At 51.6% G+C, this 20,086-nt stretch overlaps 1 protein-coding gene across 1 annotated transcript in view; it reads left to right on the forward strand.

Annotated features, from left to right (window-relative positions):
- LOC118381030 (rho guanine nucleotide exchange factor TIAM1-like) overlaps positions 1–20,086 on the forward strand; it is a 267,860-nt gene that overhangs the window by 59,461 nt on the left and 188,313 nt on the right. The window contains 3 exon segments of the mRNA XM_052468677.1: positions 18,531–18,655; positions 18,865–19,150; positions 19,153–19,582. Of these exon segments, the coding sequence (XP_052324637.1) occupies positions 18,874–19,150; positions 19,153–19,582 (707 nt within the window). The 5' untranslated portion in view covers positions 18,531–18,655; positions 18,865–18,873.

Genomic DNA, 20,086 nt, shown 5'->3' on the forward strand with positions numbered 1-20,086 from the left:
TTTGCGCTGTGGACTGGAGCAACGTTAGCGTGGCTTTGCGCTGTGGACTGGAGCAACGTTAGCGTGGCTTTGCGCTGTGGACTGGTGTAACAGTATACTTTTAAACCGTCCCTCGCCCATACCCGGGCGCGAACCAGGGACCTTCTGCACACAACGACAACAGTCACCCTCGAAGCATCGTTACCCATCGCTCCACAAAGCCGCGGCCCTTGCAGAGCAAGGAGAACTACTACTTCAAGGTCTCAGAGCAAGTGACGTAACCGATTGAAACGCTATTTAGCGCACACCGCTAACTAAACTAGCCGTTTCACATCCGTTACACTGGAGCAACGTTAGCGTGGCTTTGTGCACTACTTTGTCCGGGGCCCTATAAGAAATAGTGTGCCATTTGGGACACAAGGTTTACTTTTTTCGTTATGTAGAGCAGACAGGTGACCGAGCAGAGAGAGAGAGAGAGAGAGATAGATGTTCCCTCCAAGCTACATTTGAACTTTTTCAGCTGCAGGGTGGAAGAGATAGCATGTCATCTCTCTGCAAGCCCTCTGTCCTAGACGCCTGAGAGAAAACAACTTCACTGTCCTAGATATTCAAAAGGAACTGGGGATAACGGGCACGGTTAGTGTTCCTCATTACGTTGACCCCGTATGGGGTTTTTCCCCTGTGTATACATCTCTCGGGCCTGGTAGTTAGTTGCCCCAGAAATAATGTTTATATATTAAATACCGTTCACTTTGTATCGAGATCCACTAAGCATTCTTGGTCATAGTGTTAAATGTGTTTATAATCTAGGGGACAGGATGGTCTATCCTCTGGGTTATGGGCTAGAGAGGATACTTTGTTGTGTCAGTGAAGCCATAGTGGTGAGATCCACAATCATTCCTGTGTCTTCCTGTTGCTACACAGTTGCTAATGTGGCCCCTACAATAAACCTATTCTTCCCCACCAGAGTCATGGGTGGCTGGAATTCATTACTGCATATGAATCTCTCTCTCTCTGTCTCTGTCTGTCTGTCTCTTTGAGAGCCCAGCTACTATTGCCAATGAACCTCCCCATACAGTACTATAGTAGTAAGGTTAACCTAACATATATCCATGTTATATATCCAGGTAGCTTAGCGATATAAGAGCGTTGGACCAGTAACTGAAAGGTTGCTGGTTTGAATCCCTAGCCGACGAGCTGAAAAATCGATCGATGTGCCCTTGAGCAAGGGACTTAACCCTTATTTCTCCTGTAAAGTCGTTCTGGATAAGAGCGTCTGCTTAATGACGTAAATAGTAATTAGCAGCTAGAAAACGGTGTCCTAAAGAAACAGAACAGAACTGGAATTCACTCTGCTTATTTATTTAATGATCATGTGACTGCTGTAACAGCTAGCTGTAGGAATGATCATGTGACTGCTGTAACAGCTAGCTATAGGAATGACCATGTGACTGCTGTAACAGCTAGCTGTAGGAATGATCATGTGACTGCTGTAACAGCTAGCTATAGGAATGACCATGTGACTGCTGTAACAGCTAGCTGTAGGAATGATCATGTGACTGCTGTAACAGCTAGCTATAGGAATGACCATGTGACTGCTGTAACAGCTAGCTATAGGAATGAACATGTGACTGCTGTAACAGCTAGCTATAGGAATGAACCATGTGACTGCTGTAACAGCTAGCTATAGGAATGACCATGTGACTGCTGTAACAGCTAGCTATAGGAATGACCATGTGACTGCTGTAACAGCTAGCTATAGGAATGAACATGTGACTGCTGTAACAGCTAGCTATAGGAATGACCATGTGACTGCTGTAACAGCTAGCTATAGGAATGATCATGTGACTGCTGTAACAGCTAGCTATAGGAATGACCATGTGACTGCTGTAACAGCTATCTAACTGTGTCCTGAAGGAAGAGAAGAGAACAGGGAGAAACAGGCTTGTTCTCGCTTGCTGTGACCCAATTATCCAATTGCCCAGACTCTGTCGTAACGCCAACACAACATTTTACACTCCAATTCTTTTCACTTAGCAATTTGCCATATTGTGCCTTTAAATGAGAGCAAGATAGTCCTGTATTGTTTTCTCTGAGACGCCTCTCCACCACTACGTCGCCGTCGTCGTCGTCGTTAACAGTTGGGAAAAACGTCAGAGGAAAGCAAGCGACAGCAGGGACGTCCTGTATGGCAAAACTATGAGAGGTTACATGAGAAGGAAATGGAGGTAGAGTAATGGTAGAACAGGTGCAATACTATGAGAGGTTACATGAGAAGGAGGTAGAGTAATGGTAGAACAGGTGCAATACTTAGCCATCTGAAAGGGAGGATAGACTGACTGGCGGAGGGAGGAGACTGACTGACTGACGGAGGGAGGAGACTGACTGACTGACGGAGGGAGGAGACTGACTGACTGACTGACTGACTGACTGGCGGAGGGAGGGAGACTGACTGACTGACTGGCGGAGGGAGGGAGACTGACTGACTGACTGGCGGAGGGAGGGAGACTGACTGACTGACTGACTGACGGATGGGAGGGACGGAGGGAGACTGACTGACTGGACGGAGGGAGACTGACTGACTGCGGAGGGAGACTGACTGACTGACGGGAGGGAGGGAGACTGACTGACTGACTGACGGAGGGAGGGAGACTGACTGACTGAGGGAGACTGACTGACTGAGGGAGACTGACTGGCGGAGGGAGGGAGACTGACTGACTGACGGAGGGAGGGAGACTGACTGACTGGACGGAGGGAGGGAGACTGACTGACTGACTGACTGACTGACTGACGGAGGGAGGGAGACTGACTGACTGACTGACGGAGGGAGGAGACTGACTGACTGACTGGCGGAGGGAGGAGACTGACTGACTGACTGACTGACGGATGGAGGGACGGAGGGAGACTGACTGACTGACGGAGGGAGACTGACTGACTGACGGAGGGAGACTGACTGACTGACTGACGGAGGGAGACTGACTGACTGACTGACGGAGGGAGGGAGACTGACTGACTGACGGAGGGAGGGAGGGAGGGAGACTGACTGACTGACGGAGGGAGGGAGACTGACTGACTGAGGGAGACTGACTGACGGAGGGAGGGATACTGACTGACTGACTGATGGAGGAGACTGACTGACTGATGGAGGGAGACTGACTGACTGACGGAGGGAGGGGAGACTGACTGACGGAGGGGAGACTGACTGACGGAGGGAGGGAGGGAGACTGACTGACGGAGGGAGACTGACTGACGGAGGGAGGGGAGGGAGACTGACTGACGGAGGAGGGAGGGAGACTGACTGACGGACGGAGGGAGACTGACTGACTGAGGGAGGGAGGGAGGGAGACTGACTGACTGAGGGAGGGAGACTGACTGACTGAGGGAGGGAGGGAGGGAGGAGGAGACTGACTGACTGACTGACTGACTGACTGACTGACTGACTGACTGACTGACTGACTGACTGACTGACTGACTGACTGACTGACTGACTGACTGACTGACTGACTGACTGACCGACCGACCGAGAGAGGGAGGGAGACCGACAGAGAGAGGGAGGAGACTGACTGTCAGTCAGTCAGTCAGTCAGTCAGTCAGTCAGTCTCCCTCCTCCCTCCCTCCCTCCCTCCCTCCCTCCCTGACTGACTGACTGACTGACTGACGGAGGGAGGGAGACTGACTGGCGGAGGGAGGGAGACTGACTGACTGACTGAGGGAGACTGACTGACTGGCGGAGGGAGGGAGACTGACTGACTGACTGAGGGAGGGAGACTGACTGACTGACTGAGGGAGGGAGACTGACTGACAGAGGGAGGGAGACTGACTGACGGAGGGAGGGGGACTGACTGACTGACGGAGGGAGGGAAGGAGACTGACTGACGGAGGGAGACTGGACAGATGGAGGGAGGGAGACTGACTGAGGGAGGGAGGGAGACTGACTGAGGGAAGGAGACTGACTGACGGAGGGAGGGAGACTGACTGAGGGAAGGAGACTGACTGAGGGAGGGAGACTGACTGACTGACGGAGGGAGGGAAGGAGACTGACTGAGGGAGGGAGACTGACTGACGGAGGGAGACTGATGGATGGAGGGAGGGAGGGAGACTGACGGGAGGGAGACTGACTGAGGGAGGGAGACTGACTGACGGAGGGAGGGAGACTGACGGACGGAGGGAGGGAGACTGACTGAGGGAGGGAGGGAGGGAGGAGGGAGACTGACTGACGGACGGAGGGGGACTGACTGACTGACGGAGGGAGGGGGACTGACTGACTGACTGAGGGAGACTGACTGACTGACGGAGGGAGGAGACTGAGTGACTGATGGACGGAGGGAGACTGACTGACGGACGGAGGGAGGGAGGGAGACTGACTGACGGAGGGAGACTGACTGACTGACTGACTGGCGGAGGGAGGGAGACTGACTGACTGACTGACGGAGGGAGGGAGACTGACTGAGGGAGGGAGACTGATGGAGGGAGGGAGACCGACTGACGGAGGGAGGGAGACTGACTGACGGAGGGAGGGAGACTGACTGACTGACTGAGGGAGGGAGGGAGGGAGACAGACTGACGGAGGGAGGGAGACAGACTGACGGAGGGAGGAGACTGACTGACGGAGGGAGGGAGACTGACTGACGGAGGGAGGGAGACTGACTGACTGACGGACGGACGGAGGGAGGGAGACTGACTGACTGACGGACGGAGGGAGGGAGACTGACTGACGGACGGAGGGAGGGAGACTGACTGACGGACGGAGGGAGGGAGGGAGACGGACGGACGGACGGAGGGAGGGAGACTGACGGACGGACGGAGGGAGACTGACTGACGGACGGACGGAGGGAGGGAGGGAGACTGACGGACGGACGGAGGGAGGGAGGGAGACTGACGGACGGACGGAGGGAGGGAGGGAGACTGACTGACGGACGGAGGGAGGGAGACTGACTGACGGACGGAGGGAGGGAGACTGACTGACGGACGGACGGACGGAGGGAGGGAGACTGACGGACGGACGGAGGGGAGGGAGACTGACTGACGGACGGAGGGAGGGAGACTGACTGACGGACGGAGGGAGGGAGACTGACTGACGGACGGAGGGAGGGAGACTGACTGACGGACGGAGGGAGGGAGACTGACTGACGGACGGGGAGGGAGACTGACTGACGGAGGGAGAGAGACTGAATGACGGACGGAGGGAGGGAGGGAGACGGAGGGAGGGAGGGAGACGGACTGACAGGAGGGAGGGAGACGGACTGACAGGAGGGAGGGAGACTGACTGATGGAGGGAGGGAGGGAGACTGACTGATGGAGGGAGGGAGGGAGACTGACTGATGGAGGGAGGGAGGGAGACTGACTGATGGAGGGAGGGAGGGAGACTGACTGATGGAGGGAGGGAGACTGACTGATGGAGGGAGGGAGACAGAGGGAGGGGAGACTGACTGACGGAGGGAGGGAGACTAACCGAGGGAGGGAGGGAGACTGACTAACCGAGGGAGGGAGGGAGACTGACTGACAGAGGGAGGGAGATTAACCGAGGGAGGGAGGGAGACTGACTGACGGACGGACGGAGGGAGGGAGACTGACTGACGGACGGAGGGAGGGAGGGAGACTGACTGACGGACGGAGGGAGGGAGACTGACTGACGGACGGAGGGAGGGAGACTGACTGACGGACGGAGGGAGGGAGACTGACTGACGGACGGACGGAGGGAGGGAGGGAGACTGACTGACGGACGGAGGGAGGGAGACTGACTGACGGACGGAGGGAGGGAGACTGACTGACGGACGGAGGGAGGGAGACTGACTGACGGACGGAGGGAGGGAGACTGACTGACGGACGGAGGGAGGGAGACTGACTGACGGACGGACGGAGGGAGGGAGACTGACGGACGGACGGAGGGAGGGAGACTGACTGACGGAGGGAGAGAGACTGGAATGACGGACGGAGGGAGGGAGGGAGGGAGGGAGACGGACTGACAGGAGGGAGGGAGACGGACTGACAGGAGGGAGGGAGACTGACTGATGGAGGGAGGGAGGGAGACTGACTGATGGAGGGAGGGAGGGAGACTGACTGATGGAGGGAGGGAGGAGACTGACTGATGGAGGGAGGGAGGGAGACTGACTGATGGAGGGAGGGAGGGAGACTGACTGATGGAGGGAGGAGACTGACTGATGGAGGGAGGGAGACAGAGGAGGGAGACTGACTGACGGAGGGAGGGAGACTAACCGAGGGAGGGAGGAGACTGACTAACCGAGGGAGGGAGGGAGACTGACTGACAGAGGGAGGGAGATTAACCGAGGAGGGAGGGAGACTGACTAACCGAGGGAGGGAGGGAGACTTACTGGCGGAGCGAGGGAGACTGACTGACGGAGGGAGGGAGTGAGTTTACTGGGAGCACGGAACACCACATTCCACAATTCAATATTTGACCTGTATTCCCAAAGTGTGCGACGTGGGAGATCAGTGGGTTAAAAAAAGGAAACCAAGTGAGCAATTAATCACCTTTTTTAGTATTACAGCAATTAATGTGCTAAATATTCAACAGGGGAACTCTCCAGTTCTACTCCACTACAGAAACACTCCCAAGATTTAGTATAGATCTACAGCTTTTCTATTTATCTCACTATAGTGAATCCTCAAAAACACCACTTCAACAGACTGGATGCCTTCTGTCTTTTTCCCCACATGTTGTTGTGTTACAGCCTGAATTTAAAGTGGATTAAATTGAGTTGTATTGTCACTGGCCTACACACAATATCCCATAATGTCAAAGTGGAATAATGTTTTTAGAAATCTTTACAAATTAATTTGAAAAAATGTAAAGCATAAATAAGTTCAGGAGTCAACACTCTGTGTGAAATAGTGTTTTAGCATGATTTTGGTGTGATTGCCTCCATCTGTATTCCCATTTTAAGGTTGAGCAATGAATTTCAAACACACATTTAACCACAAAGACCAGGAGGTTTTCCAATGGTTTTCCAATGGTTTTCAATGGTTTTCCAATGCCTCTCAAAGAAGAGGACTTATTGGTAGATGGGTAAAATAATGCAGAAATGAAAATCCCTTTGATCATGGTGACGTTATTAATTACACTTTGGATGGTGTATCAACACACCCAGTCACTACAAAGATAACAGGTGTCCTTCCTAACTCAGTTGCCGGAGAGAAAGGAAATGTGACTTGTAAGTTAGCATTTCACAGTAAAGTCTAACTGTTTTGAAACCACCATTTGCCTCATGGTGAAATCCTGAGCGGTTTCAAATCAAAACAAACTTTATTAGTCACATGCACTGAATACAACAAGTGTAGAGTTTAATGGCTCTGATAGGAGAAATCAACAATTTAATCAAATGTATTTATAAAGCCAGTTTTACATCAGCTGATGTCACAAAGTGCTTATACAGAAACCCAGCCTAAAACCCTAAAGAGCAATGCAGATGTAGAAGCACAGTGGCCAGGAAAACTCCCTAGAAAGGCAGAAACCTAGAGACGAACCAGGCTATGAGGGGTGGCCAGTCCTCTTCTGGCTGTGCCGGGTAGAGAGGAACCATGCTCTGAGGGGTGGCCAGTCCTCTTCTGGCTGTGCCAGGTAGAGAGGAACCAGGCTCTGTGGGGTGGCCAGTCCTCTTCTGGCTGTGCCGGGTAGAGAGGAACCAGGCTCTGAGGGGTGGCCAGTCCTCTTCTGGCTGTGCCAGGTAGAGAGGAACCATGCTATGAGGGGTGGCCAGTCCTCTTCTGGCTGTGCCGGGTAGAGAGGAACCAGGCTATGAGGGGTGGCCAGTCCTCTTCTGGTTGTGCCAGGTAGAGAGGAACCATGCTCTGAGGGGTGGCCAGTCCACTTCTGGCTGTGCCAGGTAGAGAGGAACCAGGCTCTGAGGGTGGCCAGTCCTCTTCTGGCTGTGCCGGGTCGAGAGGAACCAGGCTCTGAGGGGTGGCCAGTCCTCTTCTGGCTGTGCCGGGTAGAGAGGAACCAGGCTCTGAGGGGTGGACAGTCCTCTTCTGGCTGTGCCGGGTAGAGAGGAACCAGGCTCTGTGGGGTGGCCAGTCCTCTTCTGGCTGTGCCGGGCAGAGAGGAACCATGCTCTGAGGGGTGGCCAGTCCTCTTCTGGCTGTCCCGGTGGAGATTATAACAGTACGTGGCCATTTAAGGCCAGATTGTTTTTCAAGATGTTTAAACGTTCATAGATGACCAGCAGGGTCAAATAATAATCACAGTGGTTGTCGAGGGTGCAACAGGTCAGCACCTCAGGAGTAAATGGCATGTGGCCTTTCATAGACAAGCATTCAGAGGTCGAGACTGCAGGTGGAGAGGGTGGAAACCACAGGTCCGGAATAAGATAGCAGGTGCGGTAGAGAGAGTGGAAACCACAGGTCCGGGATAAGATAGCAGGTGCGGTAGAGAGAGTGGAAACCACAGGTCCGGGATAAGATAGCAGGTGCGGTAGAGAGGGTGGAAACCACAGGTCCGGGATAAGATAGCAGGTGCGGTAGAGAGAGTGGAAACCACAGGTCCGGGATAAGATAGCAGGTGCGGTAGAGAGTGGAAACCACAGGTCCTGGATAAGATAGCAGGTGCGGTAGAGAGGGTGGAAACCACAGGTCCGGGATAAGATAGCAGGTGCGGTAGAGAGGGTGGAAACCACAGGTCCGGGATAAGATAGCAGGTGCGGTAGAGAGGGTGGAAACCACAGGTCTGGGATAAGATAGCAGGTGCGGTAGAGAGGGTGGAAACCACAGGTCCGGGATAAGATAGCAGGTGCGGTAGAGAGGGTGGAAACCACAGGTCCGGGATAAGATAGCAGGTGCGGTAGAGAGGGTGGAAACCACAGGTCCGGGATAAGATAGCAGGTGCGGTAGAGAGGGTGGAAACCACAGGTCCGGGATAAGATAGCAGGTGCGGTAGAGAGGGTGGAAACCACAGGTCCGGGATAAGATAGCAGGTGCGGTAGAGAGGGTGGAAACCACAGGTCCGGGATAAGATAGCAGGTGCGGTAGAGAGGGTGGAAACCACAGGTCCGGGATAAGATAGCAGGTGCGGTAGAGAGGGTGGAAACCACAGGTCCGGGATAAGATAGCAGGTGCGGTAGAGAGGGTGGAAACCACAGGTCCGGGATAAGATGGCAGGTGCGGTAGAGAGGGTGGAAACCACAGGTCCGGGATAAGATGGCAGGTGCGGTAGAGAGGGTGGAAACCACAGGTCCGGGATAAGATGGCAGGTGCGGTAGAGAGGGTGGAAACCACAGGTCCGGGATAAGATAGCAGGTGCGGTAGAGAGGGTGGAAACCACAGGTCCGGGATAAGATAGCAGGTGCGGTAGAGAGGGTGGAAATAAGATAGCAGGTGCGGTAGAGAGGGTGGAAACCACAGGTCCGGGATAAGATAGCAGGTGCGGTAGAGAGGGTGGAAACCACAGGTCCGGGATAAGATAGCAGGTGCGGTAGAGAGGGTGGAAACCACAGGTCCGGAATAAGATAGCAGGTGCGGTAGAGAGGGTGGAAACCACAGGTCCCGGATAAGATAGCAGGTGCGGTAGAGAGGGTGGAAACCACAGGTCCGGGATAAGATAGCAGGTGCGGTAGAGAGGGTGGAAACCACAGGTCCGGGATAAGATAGCAGGTGCGGTAGAGAGGGTGGAAACCACAGGTCCTGGATAAGATAGCAGGTGCGGTAGAGAGGGTGGAAACCACAGGTCCGGGATAAGATGGCAGGTGCGGTAGAGAGGGTGGAAACCACAGGTCCGGGATAAGATAGCAGGTGCGGTAGAGAGGGTGGAAACCACAGGTCCGGGATAAGATAGCAGGTGCGGTAGAGAGGGTGGAAACCACAGGTCCGGGATAAGATAGCAGGTGCGGTAGAGAGGGTGGAAACCACAGGTCCGGGATAAGATAGCAGGTGCGGTAGAGAGGGTGGAAACCACAGGTCCGGGGATAAGATAGCAGGTGCGGTAGAGAGGGTGGAAACCACAGGTCCGGGATAAGATAGCAGGTGCGGTAGAGAGGGTGGAAACCACAGGTCCGGGATAAGATAGCAGGTGCGGTAGAGAGGGTGGAAACCACAGGTCCTGGATAAGATAGCAGGTGCGGTAGAGAGGGTGGAAACCACAGGTCCGGGATAAGATAGCAGGTGCGGTAGAGAGGGTGGAAACCACAGGTCCGGGATAAGATAGCAGGTGCGGTAGAGAGGGTGGAAACCACAGGTCCGGGATAAGATAGCAGGTGCGGTAGAGAGGGTGGAAACCACAGGTCCGGGATAAGATAGCAGGTGCGGTAGAGAGGGTGGAAACCACAGGTCCGGGATAAGATAGCAGGTGCGGTAGAGAGGGTGGAAACCACAGGTCCGGGATAAGATAGCAGGTGCGGTAGAGAGGGTGGAAACCACAGGTCCGGGATAAGATAGCAGGTGCGGTAGAGAGGGTGGAAACCACAGGTCCGGGATAAGATAGCAGGTGCGGTAGAGAGGGTGGAAACCACAGGTCCGGGATAAGATAGCAGGTGCGGTAGAGAGGGTGGAAACCACAGGTCCGGGATAAGATAGCAGGTGCGGTAGAGAGGGTGGAAACCACAGGTCCGGGATAAGATAGCAGGTGCGGTAGAGAGGGTGGAAACCACAGGTCCGGGATAAGATAGCAGGTGCGGTAGAGAGGGTGGAAACCACAGGTCCCGGATAAGATAGCAGGTGCGGTAGAGAGGGTGGAAACCACAGGTCCGGGATAAGATAGCAGGTGCGGTAGAGAGGGTGGAAACCACAGGTCCGGGATAAGATAGCAGGTGCGGTAGAGAGGGTGGAAACCACAGGTCCTGGATAAGATAGCAGGTGCGGTAGAGAGGGTGGAAACCACAGGTCCGGGATAAGATAGCAGGTGCGGTAGAGAGGGTGGAAACCACAGGTCCGGGATAAGATAGCAGGTGCGGTAGAGAGGGTGGAAACCACAGGTCCCGGATAAGATAGCAGGTGCGGTAGAGAGGGTGGAAACCACAGGTCCGGGATAAGATAGCAGGTGCGGTAGAGAGGGTGGAAACCACAGGTCCGGGATAAGATAGCAGGTGCGGTAGAGAGGGTGGAAACCACAGGTCCTGGATAAGATAGCAGGTGCGGTAGAGAGGGTGGAAACCACAGGTCCGGGATAAGATAGCAGGTGCGGTAGAGAGGGTGGAAACCACAGGTCCGGGATAAGATAGCAGGTGCGGTAGAGAGGGTGGAAACCACAGGTCCGGGATAAGATAGCAGGTGCGGTAGAGAGGGTGGAAACCACAGGTCCGGGATAAGATAGCAGGTGCGGTAGAGAGGGTGGAAACCACAGGTCCGGGATAAGATAGCAGGTGCGGTAGAGAGGGTGGAAACCACAGGTCCGGGATAAGATAGCAGGTGCGGTAGAGAGGGTGGAAACCACAGGTCCGGGATAAGATAGCAGGTGCGGTAGAGAGGGTGGAAACCACAGGTCCGGGATAAGATAGCAGGTGCGGTAGAGAGGGTGGAAACCACAGGTCCGGGATAAGATAGCAGGTGCGGTAGAGAGGGTGGAAACCACAGGTCCGGAATAAGATAGCAGGTGCGGTAGAGAGGGTGGAAACCACAGGTCCCGGATAAGATAGCAGGTGCGGTAGAGAGGGTGGAAACCACAGGTCCGGGATAAGATAGCAGGTGCGGTGGAGAGAGTGGAAACCACAGGTCCGGAATAAGATAGCAGGTGCGGTGAACAGGTCACGGTTCCATAACCGTAGGCAGAACAGCAGAAACTAGATCAGCCGCACGGCCAGGTGGGAAGGGGGCGGGGACAGCCAGGAGTCGCCAGGCCAAGTAGTCCTGAGGCATGGGCTCAGGTTCTCAGGTCCAACGTTGTAGTGACTCCACAACGCTAACCTAAATGACAGAGTGAAAGAAGGAATCCTGTACAGAATAAAAGATATTCCAAAACATGCCTCCTGTTTGCAACAAGTCACTAAAGTAATACTGAAACAAAAATGTGTTAAAGCAATTAACTTTTTGTCCTGAATACAATATGTTTGGGGCTAATCCAATACAACACATGACTGAGTAACAACTCTCTATATTTCCAAGCATATTGGTGGCTGCACAGTGGTGGAAAAAGGTTAGCTCAACCCAGGCAAAATCCTAGAGTAAAACCCTGGTTCCCACCAGACACTTGGCAGACGAATTCACCTTTCAGCAGGACAATAACCGTACAAATCTACACTGGAATTGCTTCCCGAGAAAATAGTTCCTTAAGTGGCCGAGTTACAGTTTTGACTTAAATCTACTTGAAAATCTATGGCGAGACCTGAAAATGGTTGTCTAGCAATGATCAACTACCGATTTGACAGAGCTTGAAGAATGTTCTTTGAAGAATGATGGGCACATTCCAGGTGTGGAAAGCTCTTTGAGACTTGTCCAGGAAACACTCACCGCTGTAATCTGACAGAGAGAGCTGAAACATGGTTCTCTACTCTACTGTCTCTCCTCCTTCATTTATTCATAGTGGGAGTATACAGCTAACGCACTCTGCTACCCTGAACACTGCAGCTTTTAACACACACACACACACACACACACACACACACACACACACACACACACACACACACACACACTTTTCAAGCACAGCACACGAAGGCTATGAGATTCGGCGCCGTCTTAGGTGTCTGTTAGTGGGGAGAGAGTACTCGTCTTTTCTAGGTGTTGTGGGTTTTGGGTCTTCTGCTTGCTAAAAAAAACACTACTTTCTGCTCTGCTTGTGTAGCCAATGGCTAACCAGTGGAGTTTGACCCTCTGACCGTAGGCAATGGGGTTTCACAATAAAAGTTCCAGATACTCATGACTTCTGTCCTGTCGCTTAAGGTGAAAACACGCTCAGGAGGCCTTGACTCCCCATAGTGTGTTCAGGTGAATATGATTGGTCGTTGACTCCCCATAGTGCGTTATACCTCGTTCCCTCCTTCAGGTGAATATGATTGGTCAGTGACTCCCCATAGTGCGTTATACCTTGTTCCCTCCTTCAGGTGAATATGATTGGTCAGTGACTCCCCATAGTGCGTTATACCTTGTTCCCTCCTTCAGGTGAATATGATTGGTCGTTGACTCCCCATAGTGCGTTTATACCTCGTTCCCTCCTTCATGTGAATATGATTGGTTGTTGACTCCCCATAGTGCGTTATACCTCGTTCCCTCCTTCAGGGAACAGTAGTTATATTCATAACTGTACGTTCTCACAAGGATCCATTTCAAAGGGTTTACTGTTGTCTATAGCTATGGGACTTAATCTACACACACACGATGACACACACTAAAACGATGAACTTGGAAATCAGTAGTGAGCTGAAATCCAGAGTCTATTGTCCCAGTGGGGGGGGTGAGCAGAAGCCTGGAAACACCCTGGCTGTCTGTCTTACTGCTGGGTCTCTCTTTCTCTGCCAACATTGTGCAAGCCTGGCCGGGCTCCTCACTGAATCCAGAGGCTAGTGCAGGAGGGAGGGGTATGGGGAAGGAGAGAGGGTGAGCGATAGGGGTCAAGGAGAGAGAGACAGGAAGGGAAGGAGAGGTGGGGGAAGGAGAGAGGGGTATGGGGGAAGGAGAGAGGATGAGCGGTAGGGGTCAAGGAGAGAGAGAGATGGGGGAAGGAGAGGTGGGGGGAAGGAGAGAGGGTGAGAGGTAGGGGTCAAGGAGAGAGAGACATGGGGGGAAGGAGAGGTGGGGGAAGGAGAGAGAGACAGGAAGGGAAGGAGAGAGGGTGAGAGGTAGGGGTCAAGGAGAGAGAGACAGGAAGGGAAGGAGAGAGGGTGAGAGGTAGGGGTCAAGGAGAGAGAGAGGAAGGGAAGGAGAGATGGTGAGAGGTAGGGGTCAAGGAGAGAGAGACAGGAAGGGAAGGAGAGCACAGAAAAACAGGGTCAGCTCCAACCTTTATGTAACCATCCCTCTTCACTGTGTGTGTGTGTGTGTGTGTGTGTGTGTGTGTGTGTGTGTGTGTGTGTGTGTGTGTGTGTGTGTGTGTGTGTGTGTGTACTACGGTACAGTAAAAGACAGGGATCACTCTCCTCTGTCCTGGCTACATAAAGACAATTCCTCCCTAAAGGGTCTGTCCTAAAAGAGGTGCATGAAGGAGTGAACATCAGCGGGAAGAGCGTCATGTTTGTTGTTTCCTTCTCTGTTCCATCAGTGTGGCTAATGGACTAGTATCTTTATGACTGACTAGCTGTCTGGATGATTGACTGACTGACTGGCAACTTCTCTCCTTTCTCCATGTACCCCCTCCCTACCTCCCTCCCTCCTCCACTCCCTCCTTCCCTCCTCCTAGCTTCATGCCATAGAAACTACAACCAACACAGAGGAGCTGGTGCTGCTCAGCTTGCCCCATCTCTAACTAACCCAGGCATGCTCAGGATGTATGTGCTCTGTGCCCCATCTCTAACTAACCCAGGCATGCTCAGGATGTATGTGCTCTGTGCCCCATCTCTAACTAACCCAGGCATGCTCAGGATGTATGTGCTCTGTGATCCATCTCTAACTAACCCAGGCATGCTCAGGATGTATGTGCTCTGTGATCCATCTCTAACTAACCCAGGCATGCTCAGGATGTATGTGCTCTGTGATCCATCTCTAACTAACCCAGGCATGCTCAGGATGTATGTGCTCTGTGATCCATCTCTAACTAACCCAGGCATGCTCAGGATGTATGTGCTCTGTGATCCATCTCTAACTAACCCAGGCATGCTCAGGATGTATGTGCTCTGTGCCCCATCTCTAACTAACCCAGGCATGCTCAGGATGTATGTGCTCTGTGATCCATCTCTAACTAACCCAGGCATGCTCAGGATGTATGTGCTCTGTGACCCATCTCTAACTAACCCAGGCATGCTCAGGATGTATGTGCTCTGTCCTCCATCTCTAACTAACCCAGGCATGCTCAGGATGTATTTTCTCTGTGCCCCATCTCTAACTAACCCAGGCATGCTCAGGATGTATGTGCTCTGTGATCCATCTCTAACTAACCCAGGCATGCTCAGGATGTATGTGCTCTGTCCTCCATCTTTCCCTCCTCTGTCTTTCCTCTCTTCCATTTAATCATCTCCTCCTCTTTCTTGTCCTCCACTTTACACGCTGACTGAATGCCTGCTGCTCATTGAGAGACGAGCTGAGTGGATGACTTCTTCTCCCCTGTCAGTGCCAGAGATCTGTTGTGAAGTGGTGTGATGGGAGGAGTCAGAGGAGACACGGCAGCATTGGAAACCACTTCTGTGTTATGCTAGTTTTGCTCCAACGAGCTCTCTCCCTGAACGATTCTACCTCTCTCACTCTCTCTGTCTCTCTCGGTCTGTCTCTCACTCTCTCTGTCTCTCTCGGTCTGTCTCTCACTCTCTGTCTCTCTCGGTCTGTCTCTCACTCTCTCGGTCTGTCTCTCATTCTCTCTCAGGTCACTGTCTCTCTCTCTCGCACTCTCTCTCAGGTCACTGTCTCTCTCTCTCGCTCTCTCTCACTCTCTCTCTTTGTCTCTCTCAGGTCACTGTCTCTCTCCCTCTCTCTCGGGTCACTGTCTCTCGGTCTCTCCCTCTCACTCTGTCTCTCTCACTGTCTCTCGGTCTCGCTCTCTCTGTCTCTCTGTCTCTCTCTCTCACTGTCTCTCACTCTGTCTCTCTCGGGTAACTGTCTCACTCCCTCTCTCCCTCTCTGCTGCATGTTAGCTTTGGTCCTACACTCCTACCTCTCCCTGTAAACTGTTCTCTGGTCAGTCCGTGATTGGTACATCCGTTTGGATTAATCCTTGCATCCATAGCTCTGTTTATGAACTAGACAGTGGTTACATTTGTCTATCTTCATCCTTCATCTATTTACCAAAACAAGTGGCGGCGGTGACCGCTTGGTCGTTTTAGAATCACAGGTTTTCTCCGTTAACCCTCAGGCCAGCTCTAGGCTTGACCAGGCTGTTAAAACAGGATCTGTTGTGACCAAAATCTCTCTCTCTCTCTCTGCTGGATAGGGTCACTGAGAGTGACCCTGAACAGAGCTATTGAACCCTGGTCTAATAGAGGACAGATTGATACTGTCAACTTAATCCGTTTCTAGTCAATAAGGGTAATCTTACCCACAGAGCATCCCTGTGTAAAGAACTAATGTTGTAGTGTGTGTGTGTGGTACAATGTTTCAGATTTGTTTGTGACACAGTCTTACAGTTCATACAGTTTTATTAGGTGTTGTAGCCCAGTAAAACCAGTACAAGTAGGAACAGTATAATGTGGTCGCAGTGAAACTCTATCATTTCGTAGTATAACTCTATCAGGTCGTAGTGGAACTCTATCAGGTCGTAGTGGAACTCTATCAGGTCGTAGTATAACTCTATCAGGTCGTAGTATAACTCTATCAGGTCGTAGTATAACTCTAGTATAACTCTATCAGGTCGTCTCTATCAGGTAGTCGATAACTCTATCAGGTCGTAGTATAACTCTATCAGGTCGTAGTATAACTCTATCAGGTCGTGATAACTATCTATCAGGTCGTAGTATAACTATAACTCTATCTATAACATCAGGTCGTAGTATAACTCTATAACTCTATCAGGTCGTAGTATAACTCTATCAGGTCGTAGTATAACTCTATCAGGTCGTAGTATAACTCTATATCAGGTCGTAGTGAAACTCTATCAGGTCGTAGTATAACTAGTATAACTCTATCAGGTCGTAGTATAACTCTAGGTCAGGTCGTAATCAGGTCGTAGTATAACTCTATCAGGTCGTAGTATAACTCTATCAGGTCGTAGTATAACTCTATCAGGTCAGGTATAACTCGTAGTATAACTCTATCAGGTCGTAGTATAACTCTATCAGGTCTAGTGAACTCTATCAGGTCGGTAGTATAACTCTATCAGGTCGTAGTATAACTCTATCAGGTCGTAGTATAACTCTATCAGGTCGTAGTATAACTCTATCAGGTCGTAGTATAACTCTATCAGGTCGTAGTATAACTCTATCAGGTCGTAGTGAAACTCTATCAGGTCGTAGTATAACTCTATCAGGTCGTAGTATAACTCTATCAGGTCGTAGTAGAACTCTATCAGGTCGTAGTATAACTCTATCAGGTCAGTATAACTCTATCAGGTCGTAGTATAACTCTATCAGGTCTTAGTGAAACTCTATCAGGTCGTAGTATAACTCTATCAGGTCGTAGTATAAACTCTATCAGGTCGTAGTATAACTCTATCAGGTCGTAGTGAGACTCTAATCAGGTCGTAGTATAACTCTATCAGGTCTTAGTGAAACTCTATCAGGTCGTAGTATAACTCTATCAGGTCGTAGTATAACTCTATCAGGTCGTAGTATAACTCTATCAGGTCGTAGTATAACTCTATCAGGTCGTAGTATAACTCTATCAGGTCGTAGTATAACTCTATCAGGTCGTAGTATAACTCTATCAGGTCGTAGTATAACTCTATCAGGTCGTAGTATAACTCTATCAGGTCGTAGTGAAACTCTATCAGGTCGTAGTATAACTCTATCAGGTCGTAGTGGAACTCTATCAGGTCGTAGTATAACTCTATCAGGTCATAGTAACTCTATCAGGTCGTAGTGAAACTCTATCAGGTCGTAGTATAACTCTATCAGGTCGTAGTATAACTCTATCAGGTCGTAGTATAACTCTATCAGGTCGTAGTATAACTCTATCAGGTCGTAGTATAACTCTATCAGGTCGTAGTATAACTCTATCAGGTCGTAGTGGAACTCTATCAGGTCAGTATAACTCGGTAGTGGAACTCTATCAGGTCGCAGTGGAACTCTATCAGGTCGTGGAACTCTATCAGGTGGCAGTGGAACTCTATCAGGTCGGCAGTATAACTCTATCAGGTGGCAGTGGAACTCTATCAGGTCGGCAGTGGAACTCTATCAGGTCGCAGTGGAACTCTATCAGGTGGCAGTGGAACTCTATCAGGTGGCAGTGGAACTCTATCAGGTGGCAGTGGAACTCTATCAGGTGGCAGTGGAACTCTATCAGGTGGCAGTGGAACTCTATCAGGTGGCAGTGGAACTCTATCAGGTGGCAGTGGCAAACTCTATCAGGTGGCAGTGGAACTCTATCAGGTGGCAGTGGAACTCTATCAGGTGGCAGTGGAACTCTATCAGGTGGCAGTGGAACTCTATCAGGTGGCAGTGGAACTCTATCAGGTGGCAGTGGAACTCTATCAGGTGGCAGTGGAACTCTATCAGGTGGCAGTGGAACTCTATCAGGTGGCAGTGGAACAGGTGGCAGTGGAACTCTATCAGGTGGCAGTGGAACTATAGGTGGCACTCTATCAGGTGGCAGTGGAACTCTATCAGGTGGCAGTGGAACTCTATCAGGTGGCAGTGGAACTCTATCAGGTGGCAGTGGAACTCTATCTCTAGGTGGCAGTGGCAAACTCTATCAGGTCGTAGTATAACTCTATCAGGTCAGTAGTATAACTCTATCAGGTCGTAGTATAACTCTATCAGGTGGCAGTGAAACTAATCAGGTCGTAGTGAAACTCTAGCGTTGTAAAACCTCTGCATTATTTAGTTCTACTGTGATGACTGACCAGGGTTTCTGTTTCCTCTCTCCTCCAGATCTCGGGTGTACAACGCCATCTACCATTTTCTCTCTCTCTCTCTCTCTCTCTCTCTCTCTGTGATTGGATAGACAGCCTGATGGTGAAACTCAACGTGCCAGTGATGTCAACGGCGGACTGCAGGTTGGTTCATTAATACATGATCCAATTTGTTAGTGAGTAAAAACATTTTTATAATTGTCAGCTATGTTATTTTATCCAGGGCAATAGTGTGTTACTTTTTGTGGATTCTCTATGATTTTAAAATGGTGTGGTTTTAATACACTTTGTTCTATCTCTGCATAGCGTCATTAGTTGTTTATCTGTGATGTTACCTGCGTTTCCTGTTTCAGACTGTAACCATGGGCAACGTGGAGAGCCAGAACGGCGACCATGCCTTCTACGGCACCCAACATGGCTACCTATCCCGCAAACACATGTCTCGTTCCCTCCGCATCTCCAAGCACCAGTCCAGCTCCGGTTCCACCCGCTGCACCCACGACCGCCACGCCACTCAGGGCAAAGTAGAACACCGTAACTCTGAGACCTCCACGCGTTCCAGCAGCACCCCTAGTATCCCACAGTCCTTAGCGGATCACGCACTGGAGCCCTTCAACCAGACCAATGTCCTGTCAGACTTCTCCCTATTTGGGTGGATCGTATGGCCATGAACCTCCGGCCCGTCTCCTTCCATACCCACCTGGACAACCCGTCTGTAGGGCCCCACCTGGACAACCCATCTGTAGGGCCCCACCTGGACAACCCGTCTGTAGGGCCCCACCTGGACAACCCATCTGTAGGGCCCCACCTGGACAACCCCTCTGTAGGGCCCCAGTTAGACCCAGCAACACCAGGGACTAGACCCCAGTGCCCCCAGGACAGAGGTCTAGGCCTGTACAATAACACTGGGGATGGGACCTACCTCCAGAAGACCAGAGATGGACCCCGGGAACCCCGGGAACCCCGGGAGGGAGTCAGCTTTAAGAAGAAGAGGTCCAAATCAGCCGACATGTGGAGAGAACACAGTCTGGAGTTCAGTCTGTCAGACCTCAGCCAGGAACATCTCACCAGGTTAGAGAAGTCAGACCTCAGCCGGGAACATCTCACCAGGTTAGAGAAGTCAGACCTCAGCCAGGAACATCTTACCAGGTTAGAGAAGTCAGACCTCAGCCAGGAACATCTCACCAGGTTAGAGAAGTCAGACCTCAGCCGGGAACATCTCACCAGGTTAGAGAAGTCAGACCTCAGCCGGGAACATCTCACCAGGTTAGAGAAGTCAGACCTCAGCCGGGAACATCTCACCAGGTTAGAGAAGTCAGACCTCAGCCGGGAACATCTCACCAGGTTAGAGAAGTCAGACCTCAGCCGGGAACATCTCACCAGGTTAGAGAAGTCAGACCTCAGCCAGGAACATCTCACCAGGTTAGACTGTGATATGTGGTTGTCTCACCCAGCTACCTTAAGATGAATGTACTAACTGCAAGTCTCTCTGGATGTGCTAAATGACTAACATGTAAATGAAAAGAAACAGTCAACTGAAGGTTTGTCAGTTCAAATCAAATTTTTCCATCTGTG

This window comes from Oncorhynchus keta, chromosome 18 (genome assembly GCF_023373465.1).
Source record: "Oncorhynchus keta strain PuntledgeMale-10-30-2019 chromosome 18, Oket_V2, whole genome shotgun sequence".
Classification (NCBI taxonomy): domain Eukaryota; kingdom Metazoa; phylum Chordata; class Actinopteri; order Salmoniformes; family Salmonidae; genus Oncorhynchus; species Oncorhynchus keta.